At 47.7% G+C, this 10,039-nt stretch overlaps 1 protein-coding gene across 1 annotated transcript in view; it reads right to left on the reverse strand.

Annotated features, from left to right (window-relative positions):
- Positions 1 to 205: 205 nt before the first annotated feature.
- CLTB (clathrin light chain B) overlaps positions 206 to 10,039 on the reverse strand; it is a 26,388-nt gene continuing 16,554 nt past the window's right edge. Inside the window, exons 3-6 of the mRNA XM_007956044.2 lie at positions 8,123 to 8,240; positions 7,827 to 7,938; positions 6,086 to 6,139; positions 206 to 377 (exon numbers count right to left, since the gene is read on the reverse strand). Coding sequence (XP_007954235.1) covers positions 206 to 377; positions 6,086 to 6,139; positions 7,827 to 7,938; positions 8,123 to 8,240 — 456 coding nt within the window. The remainder of the gene's footprint in view (positions 378 to 6,085; positions 6,140 to 7,826; positions 7,939 to 8,122; positions 8,241 to 10,039) is intronic.

Genomic DNA, 10,039 nt, shown 5'->3' on the forward strand with positions numbered 1-10,039 from the left:
CGTGAGGGTCTGGGCCATAGTGCCAGCAGGAGATGAGGGTGAAGGGTGAGGGGTCCCCTTCCCAGCCCCAGGAGATGAGGAGGAACAGAATAGGCTGTAGGTAGCAGCTGCTGGAGTGGTGTGTCTCCCCCCCCTCCCGAAGCAGTTGCCCCTCTTCTGCCCTGCCCTGCCCATGCTTTGTGGCCATGCTTCCACAGGCAGGCACCTAACGGGACAGTGGTGTCTGCTTCAGGGACATGAGCACTGAGCGCAGGCGAGACACATCTTTGCATTGCTTGCTGCTCTTGGGGTTGAAGTCACACAGCTGGGCCACCTTCTCCCACTCAGTGCCTGGAGTCTCCTCCTTGGATTCCTTCACAAAAGCCTCCTCAGATGCCCTGCAGATAGAAGACAGTTTTCCCAGATGTCCCCCTCCCCCCTGGACCAGTGAAGCTCTGTTCTAACTGGGCAAGGCTGCTTTGTCCAGAGGTCTGCTCTCCAGCCCTGGACTTCAGACCCTCCAGGAATAGCATTGGGATCAAAGGAAGTCTCCTAACTTGGTTCTACCTCAGGGCCTTTGCACTTGGTGTCATCTCTACCTGGAGTGTTCTTCCCTTAGACCTTCTTATGGCTTGCTGCTTCTCATCATTTAGGTCTTGTTGCCACCTGCCCCTGCCCCAGCCTCAGCACTGTTTGTTTCTTACCTCTCCATCAGGAGTTTCCAGCATGGGGCTCCTGACACCTAAAGGCCCTTGGAGGAACTAATGGCAATATCTTAGCTGTATGCAACATTTCCAGAAACTTGGCAGAGATAGGACATTGACAGACCACCTAACTAAAGATCTCTATTGAGCTGCCACTTGGAGAGTGCTCCCCTGTTCTATCCTTTTGTTAGAATCAAATCAGGGTATCAGTTCTACCTGACAGTTACAGAACTCACTGGTTTAGGAGTAGTGGGGAAACAAAATATGGTGAGTATAGTGAACACAATCCAAACATGAGAATCACTGAGGGAAGGACAATAATAGATTCTTGGATGGGGAGGGCTGAGTCTGTGTCCTGGAGCCCTGCAGTGTCTGTGCTGAGGATGGGCTGGGCCCAAATCAGCTGGCCTGGCACCTCCCTAGTGATTATGCTGACTTGCTCTGTGTTCATTTCCCAAACTAAAGCCTCCACCCTACCAGTATGTCTCACCAGGCAGGGTGTCCTGGGGATCTAATGAGGTGACAAGAGTAGACTTGGGGAATTGCATAGTGCTGTGTGGGGTCAGATGACAAGTAAGGATGGGGGGAGCTGGCCTGTCCCTTCAGAGATAGGTGGCCCCTGTCTATCCTCACTGCTACACTCCAGACCACCAGCAGCAGCATCACCTTGGAACTTGTTAGAAATGCATACTCTGGGTCCTGCCTCAGTTATATTGAGTCAGAATTTGCATTTTAACAGGATCCCAGACACGTTAAAGCTCTGGTTTAGGCTCTTGCTTGCTTCAGGATTTAGAGCTCCCTGAGCCATGTCCTCTGGCTTGGCAGGAGCACTGAATGCCCTCCCCCTCCCGCCATGGTTTTCCCCAGCACAGGTGCATACCTACCATCCCCACTCTCTGCTAGAACTTCCCATGGCTCCCATTCCCTTCAAGATCAAGTCCAAGCTTAGCATGTGTGTAGTTAAGGTTGTGTCAGCTTGACTTGGCCATGATTTTGACTGGCTTGGCAGCTGTATGTTTTCATTCTTCATGATGAGATGAATGTGGTATAATCACCTCTATGGTGGAATCTGCTGTGAACAGCTAATTAGTTGGAGAGTTCCCTTCTGGGTGTGGCCTGCTTCCAGTGTATAGGGAGAAGCTTTGGGAAAGATCTCTAAATTTTTGCTCATTTTGGATCCTGCATTTGGCCCAACATTCATCTTCAGTTCCTATATTTGAACCACTGGCCTATCACATTCCCTGCCAATCTTGGGATTGTTGCCTTTGCAGCGTGTTAGCCAGCAATCTGCCATTTTGCTTGCCAATCTTGGATTTGACAGCTTCAGCAGCCAGGAGCTTCATGAGTCAGGAGAAGCCTGCAAATGCTCTAGTGGGCCTGGAGGGCAGAGCTGAAGCCCAAGGTGGATGGGCCAGTTCCTAGAACCAGCACTGTGAACTCAGACTTCTAGCCTAATCTTCCTCTAAAGCCAGCACACTGAATTTGGAAGCTAGCCTTATAAACTGTAAGAGAATAGATTTCTGTTTGTTAAAGCCATCCACTTGTGGTATTTCTGTTATAGCAGCAGTAGAGAGCTGAGACAGCATGGCACTTCAGATACTTAGCAACTGGCCCCAACCTAATCTCTCAGCCTCACCCCTCCAGCCGCTTCAGGCAGCTGGGTACTTCCTGTTTCTATACCTTTGCTTTAGTTGTTTCCACCTGGAATGCCCTTCTTTTCCCACCCTGCCCACCACACAAAGCCCTTGTCACACTTGAAGGTCCAGCCAAATGTCCTGCATCCTGATGTCAGTCCTGGCTCCCCTGGCAGAGGAAGGCACACTGTGTCCTTTCATGACAACATACTCCAGACTAAGAGCAACTCGGGGTTATGGTCTGTGTATCCTATTCATATTTGACCAGCTTCTAAAATGGGGACTGACATAGGGCGGGTACCAGTAGGTATGGGGCAGGTGAGAGGAAGGAAGGGAAGAAGAAAGAAGGAAAGCCATTGTCCTGGTGTGCCCAGCCCAGAGAGCACAGGGGCTGCTGAGGGCGTGCCAGGGGAAAAAACAGCTACAGCAAGAATAGCAAAGCCTTGGTGTGCACACACACACAGTCAACATCACTCCTTAATCACTGCATTTCCTCCTTCAGCATCAGGATCCACACCACCCCTTTTCACCACTAGCCTATCTCTGTCAATATGTTGAGGTGGCACATGGTGAAATCTGCTTGCCAGCCCTGTCTAGATGAGTCACAGTGCTATTAGACCCCAAACCAGAGGTGTGTGAGAAAGGCCTCTGGTGGTCTGAAAAGGGCTATGGCTAAACACAGGCCAAAGTTGTTGTTTTCTTATTTTATTTGAATCCTCTGAAGTGAGGGAGTTGCTGTTGTTATCCCCATTTGATAGGTAGGGAAACTGAGGCACAGAGAAGCGATCACTTTTTCTAAAGTAACAGAGCTAAAAACAGGAGGCAGGACTTGAACTCAAGATAGTCTGCAGGTCTATCTGAGGAGTAGCAGTACATGTTGGGGCAGGGGATAGGTGTACATATAAGATCCTTTCTTGTATTCCAGGTAGCAGTGATGCCAGAGATAGATGCACACATGATAATAATGATGCATGATAGAGTTTTTCAAGACCAACAACTTAATCATTAGAAATAGCTTTTTTCAACAATATAAACAGTGACTTTACATGTGGACCTTGCCACATGGAATACACAGGAATCAAATTGACTGTATCTGTGGAATGAGATGCTGGAGAAGCTCAATATCAACATTAGAACATGGCCAGGGGCTGATTGTGGAACAGACCATCAATTGCTCATATGCAAGTTCAAGTTGAAGGTGAAGGAAATTAAATCCACAAAAGCCAAAAGTATAAATTGGTGTATTTTCCATCTGAATTTAGAGACCATCTCTAGAATAGATTTGATGCATTGAACACTAATGATCAAAGACCAGACAAGCTGGGGGATGACATCAAAGACATCATACATGAAGAAAGCAAAAGATCATTAAAAAGACAAGAAATAGGAAAATACCAAAATAGATGTCAGAAGAGACTCTGAAAGTTGCTCTTGAACACGGAGTAGCTAAAGTGAATGGAAGAATGATGATGTATTAAAATGAAATGTGCAGAGACCTGTAGTTAGAAAATCAAGATGGAAGAACATGCTAAGCATTTCTTAAGCTGAAAGAGATGAAGAAAAAGTTCAAGCAGTATTGATGGATTCTATGGGCAAAATGTACATAGGGTCACTGTGATTCAGCACTGACTCGACAGCATCTAACAACAAAAAAACATGGGCAAAATACTGAATGACACAGGAATCATCAAAAGAAGATGGAAGGAATACACAATCACTATACCGTAAGAACTGTTTGACATTCAGCCATTTCAGGAGGTAGCATATGATACTGAAGGAAGAAGTCCAAGTTGAACTGAAGGCTTCAGCAAAAAAATAAGGCTCCAGGAATTGATGGAATACCAACTGATATGTTTCAACAAACTGATGCAACACTGGGAGTGCTCACTCATCTATGCCAAGAGATTTGGAAGACAGCTATCATCTAGCCAACCAATGGGAAGAGATCCATATTTGTGTCCATTCCAAAGAAAGGTGATCCAACAGAATGCAGAAATTATTGAACAATATATTGATACACATGCAGGTAAAATTTTGCAGAAGATAATTAAAAACTGCTGCAGCAGTCCACACACAGGGAACTGTCAGAAATTCAAGCCAGATTCAGAAGAGGATGTAGAATGAAGGATACCATTGATGGATATTGGCTGAAGGTGAATCTTGGCTGAAAGCAGAGAATACCAGAGAGATGTTTACCTGTGTTGGATTGACTATGCACTGGCGTTCAACTGTGTGGATCATAACAAATAACTGATAACATTGCAAAGAATGAGCATTCCAGAACATTTCATTGTGCTCCTGCAAAACTTGTACATAGACCAAAAGGCAGTCATTCAAATAGAACAAGGGGATATGGTGTGTTTTAAAAGTAGGAAAGGTGTGTGTCAGGGTTGTATCCTGTCACCATGCTTAATCTGTATGCTTAGCCAATAGTCCAAGAAACTGGACTGTATGAAGAAGAATGCAGCATCAGGATGAAGACACATTAACAACCTGTGATATGCAGACAACAGAACTTTGCTTGCTGGAAGTGAAGAGGACTTGAAGCACTTACTGATGAAGATCAGGGACTACAGCATTCAGTGTGAATTACACTTAACATGAAGAAAACAGACATCACAACTGGGCCAAAAGCAGCATCATGATAAATAGGAAAAAAAGTTGTCAAGGATTTCATTTTACTTGGATCCACAATCAACACCCATGGAAGCAACAGTCAAGAAATCAGACAACGTATTGTATTGGATAAATCTGCTCCAAAAGAACTCTTTAAAGTGTTAAAAAGCAAAGATGTTACTTTGAGGACTAAGGTGCATTTGACCCTAGCCATCCATTGTTCCACATGCATATGAGTGCTAGACAATGAATCAGGAAGACCAAAGAACCATTGATCCCTTTGAATTATGGTGTTGGTGAAGAATATTGAATATACCACAGAATGCTAAAAGAACAAACAAATCTGTCTTGGAGGAAGTACAGCCAGAATGCTCCTTAGAAGCAAGACTTTGTCTCATTACTTGGGACATGTTATCAGGGAGGACCAGGCCCTGGAGAATGACATCAAGCTTGGTAAAATAGAGGGTCAGCAAAAAAGTGCAAGACCTTGAACAAGATGGATTGACACAGTGGTTTCAACAATGGGCTCAAATATAGCAGTGATTGTGAGGATGGCAAGGACTGGGCAGTGTTTTGTTCTGTTGTACGTAGGGTCACTATGAGTCATAAACAACTTGACAGCACCTGACAACAACAAAAACTTATTTTTTTACCCTTTGCCCTTCCCACCTAAAGATGTCTTTCATCTGGTCACCCTCCAAGGCTCTGATTTAGCAAAGCTTCCCTGAGTAAAAGGCATGATCTCCTGGCATTGTGGTTAAAGCTTTTGGCTACTAACCAAAACATCAGTGTTTTCAACCACCAGCCACTCTGAGGGAGAAAGTGAGGCAGCCTGCTTCCATGAAGATTTACAGCCTTGGAAAACCCTATAGGGCTGTTCTATTCTGTCCTAAAGGGTTGCTAAAGAGTTTGGTTTGGGGGCCCTGATTATCAAAGCTCAGGCAGAGCAGATGCTCGATAAATGTGTGCTGGAGAAATGAAGGCACAGATTGGTTCCTGTACCCACCCTGGGGTTCCCCTCCTGCTGGGATTGTTGCCCCGATCCCAGCCATACTCATAACCCAAAATCAAGAGATTCAAAACTATGCCAGCCATACCCAGGTACCCTTGCCCACCCTGCTTCCCCAGCAGAGGAGCAAAGGAGACACATACACGTAGCCGATGATGTCAGCATCTGGCTGCTGGTAGAAGGCTTTGTCAGCAATCCTTGAGGGAGAGATTAGGAGAGGGGTTAGGCAGCGGTGGGGGTATACAGGAAGGCAAGATGGTCAGGCAGGCAGAGGGTTAAAGAGAAAGAGATAGCATTAGTATCTTGAGTGAGAGAGGTATTAGGAAGCACAGCTCTGGAAGTCCCAGGAACTATCTACAGCACTGGAGAGGACAGTGGGGATCCTCTACCCTGGGCACAGTACCTTTTAGAAATCTCAGCCCTGATCATATTACTCCTGTTTAGAAGCCTCCAGTGGCTCCCACTCCCCATTCATCCGCTCAATCCCACTGGTCAAGACCCTGCACCGTGTGATGTCCCACTTCCTGCCCATGTACCCCAACTTGCTTCTCTGCTGACTCTCTTGTTGCCCTAGATACCAAGTTCCTTCTTTTATACCACACTGTTCCTTGGTCTGGAATGCCCACCTCCAACCACTGCCCTTTTTCTTTTCCTAATGAGCTAGTCATCCTCCAAAGCCCATGTCCCCACAGAGCTCCCAGAGTCCAGCCACCACGTACATTTCTCCCCCTCCAATATCTGTGGCAACACAGACTGGGCCCTCCTCATCTCTCCCCAGGGTCACCCACCTAGGGCCTGGCATGCAGCAGTTTCAGAGTGGACGTCCCCTGCCTGGGAGGGTTTGTACTGTGATGGGCACAGCCTCAAAAGCAGTGTCTAGCCCAAGACCATTTCCACAAAGGTATTCTCTGGTGGACAACCACTATCTTTGCCTATCCAGCATCTATCCCCTCCCCTAGGGAAGGATGCCCTGATTGTCCTTTACAGAATCCATTTCCCCACTTCAGCCCCTGAGGTTTACATGGGGCTGACCTAGGCACAGCCTGGGGAAGTGGACTGTCACCCCTTCTGGCTATGCTCACTAGACCTGGATGGGAGGGCCCATGACCCAAGCTAGACCAAAGAGGGTCAGACCCAAGACTTTGGCTAGAGCTATTGGGAACAAGATACTGATTTCACTGGGGTGGCTGAGAGGATGGGGCAGAAGCCTAGAGCTGCTGGCACCCAACTTGCCACATATCAGGCTGTGTATCCTAGGGTGAAACTGACCCAGAGGTGAGCAGAATGAGAATGAGTCCAACTGCCTGTGTTTGAGCCCCTGGCTCAGCTAAGCCTGCAGTTCTGTCCCTGGCCTTTCAGTTATTGGGCACTGATTTTCTCTTAGCTGTTTGCCACATTGGGTTGAAGTGGTGTCATTTCTACCACCAGCAAACACTTGTAGCAGGCTGGTTCTTCCTGCCCTAGCCAAGCCTGTATTCTCTCTGATCAAGATGTTGGCTGCTGAGCTCAGGATACTCTGCCTCACACTCTGGGGCCTTGAGCCTTCCCTGCTGACTGACAGACCCTGCTCTCGGTCATGGACAAGAAGTAAAGTTTCAACAGTGTGTCAGCTCTAAATGACTCTGAACCCCACAGGCACCCCCAGAAGCAGCCTTGGGGGTTTCAACTTTTCCAGGCTCTTGTCACAAAATTACCTATAACAGGATGCATACATAGGTCCTCCCATTGTGCCTATACCTCCTCTCACTGTCCCCATACCTTTTCTTACCTTCCTGTAGCTCCTCATGTCCCCATGGACCCTCTCACATCCCATAGTCCCTCTAAATGTCCCCATGACCCCTTCATGTTCTCATAGCTCCCTCCTGTCCCCACAGCCCCTCTCACCGGTTGTTGATCTTGTTCTTCTCCACTTGCTCACTCTGGCGCTGGTTCCATTCTTCTAGGTCCTTTTTAGCCTTCTCTCGCCACTCCTGTTCCGTCACCTTAGAGGCAGCATCTGAGGCCCCAGTTGGAAAGTGAGTGGCAGCTTTCCAGTTGGGTCTGCAGGCTGCCTGCCCTGACTGTCCCGCCCTTGCAGGCAGCCCCAGCTGCCCTCGCCCAGTTCCTGCATAAGGCGAGATGCGATGCGGGACTCCATAACACCCACCCCTGCCCAGCTCCAGCCTCAGCCCCGCCCTCACCGAGCTCCTGCAGCCGTTTCTTCTGCTCCTCTCTCCATTTGCGGATGCTCTCGGGTTCCTGCGTCAGCCTGTCCGCCTGGGCGATAGCAGCATAGCCATCTGCAGGCCCGTTGGCCTCCTAGGACACAAACATGCAGCTTGTACCAGCCCCTTACACCTGCCAGCTGTCTCTACTGCCCCCTGCTGGAGAACCTGAGTACCAAACACTCCTTCCTCAAATCCGGACCCCTCAACAGCCCTCTGGAGGAGCTCTGATGGTGTAGTGCCTAAGGCGTTTGACTGCTAACCAGCAGGCTGGCAGTTCAAACCCACCAGCCACTCCTCGGAAGGAAGACTGGGCAATCTACTTCCATAGTGATACCACCTCAGAAACCCAAAGGGGGATCGCTATGAGTCGGATCCACCTTGATGGCAGTGAGTGAGTGAGGGAGTGAAACAGTTCCCTGAACAACCTCACACCTATACCTGTGACTCTGCCTTTGCATTTGTTATTTCCTCTGTCAGCAATGCTCCTTCTCCTGTGTGACCCTGGACAATTTACTCAACCTCTCTGTGTCTCACTTTCCTCATCATAAAATGAGATAAATAATAGTACCCACCCTATAGGGTTGGCATAGGATTAAATGTGTCAAAATATATAAAGAATTTAGCATACTTCTTGGCATACAATGAGTCCATTGTGTTACTATCATCAAAGTCACTCCCTATTACAGTTTTATTTACTCTGTGACACTTATCACAGTCTGAAATGATCTCATTGCAAATGTGTTTACTTGTCCATTGTCATCTTCCATCAATTCCTCCATCAGAATGTCCCCTTCATGGCAGCAGAGACCTTGTCTGTCCTTTTCACTGCTATGTCCCCAGTGCCAAGCACAGCGCCTGGCACACAGCAGTTGCTCAATAAATATTTGTTGCATGAATGAACAAGCGACCCTGATATAGGCAGCTGGCCCCAGCTATGACCATGCAGTTGCAATGAGCCTGGGCTCAGCTGTCAGCCTGCCTGGGTTCAAGTCCCAGCTCTTCAACTTACTGGAGGTGTGTGGCCTGGGGCAAGTTGCTTAACCTTGCTGCACCTCTGTTCTCTCATCTGAAAATGAAGATGATAATGAAACCTACCTCTAAAAGCCAATGTGAAGATACATATATATATGGTAGTTCTGGTGGCATAGTGCCTAAGGCATTTGGCTGCTAACCAGAAGGCTGGCGGTTCAAACCCACCAGCCACTCCTCAGAAGGAAGACTGGGCAATCTACTTCTGTAGAGATACCGCCTCAGAAGCCCAAGGAGGGGTCATTGTGAGTCAAACTGACTCGACCACAGTGAGTATATATATACTCAGTTTCGGTTACCTAGTGCCACTCTAACAGGAATATACAACAAATGGTATGGCTTGAACAAACAGAAGTTTATTCTCTTACAGTTTTAGAGGCTTTCAGTTCAAGTTCAAAGTGCCAGGCTCTAGGGGCTGGGTGAAAGCCCCTCAACCTTGGGCTTCAACTCTGCCTCTTGTTCCTGGCCCACTGAAGCTGGAGGCTTTTCTTCACTCAGGCAGCAGCTGGCTGCTGAGGTTGACAAACCCAAGGTCAACAAATGAAAAGGCACAGTCCAGATGTTACCAAACCACACAGCAGGCCATTAATTCAAGTCCATTAAAAGTCTCAAGATCGGCAGGGCAACATGGCATGCTGCTGAACAACAACTCGGCTACAAGCAGGGTTCAAGCATGCCATTAGCTGGAGACCTTCCTCAAAGTTGCTTCTTATCTACTGGAAGCAGCCTACATCCCTAAAGCAGCCACTCAGCTGCTCCAGTAGGTTCCACCATGGAATTAATTACCAATCTCACTGTGGGGAATAATTATATCCAGCTGCCCAGCCACTCAACCAGGCCCAGCCAAGTTGACACACAACC

This window comes from Orycteropus afer, unplaced genomic scaffold (assembly GCF_000298275.1).
Source record: "Orycteropus afer afer isolate SDZICR_OR568_19922 unplaced genomic scaffold, OryAfe1.0 scaffold00573, whole genome shotgun sequence".
NCBI lineage: Eukaryota > Metazoa > Chordata > Mammalia > Tubulidentata > Orycteropodidae > Orycteropus > Orycteropus afer.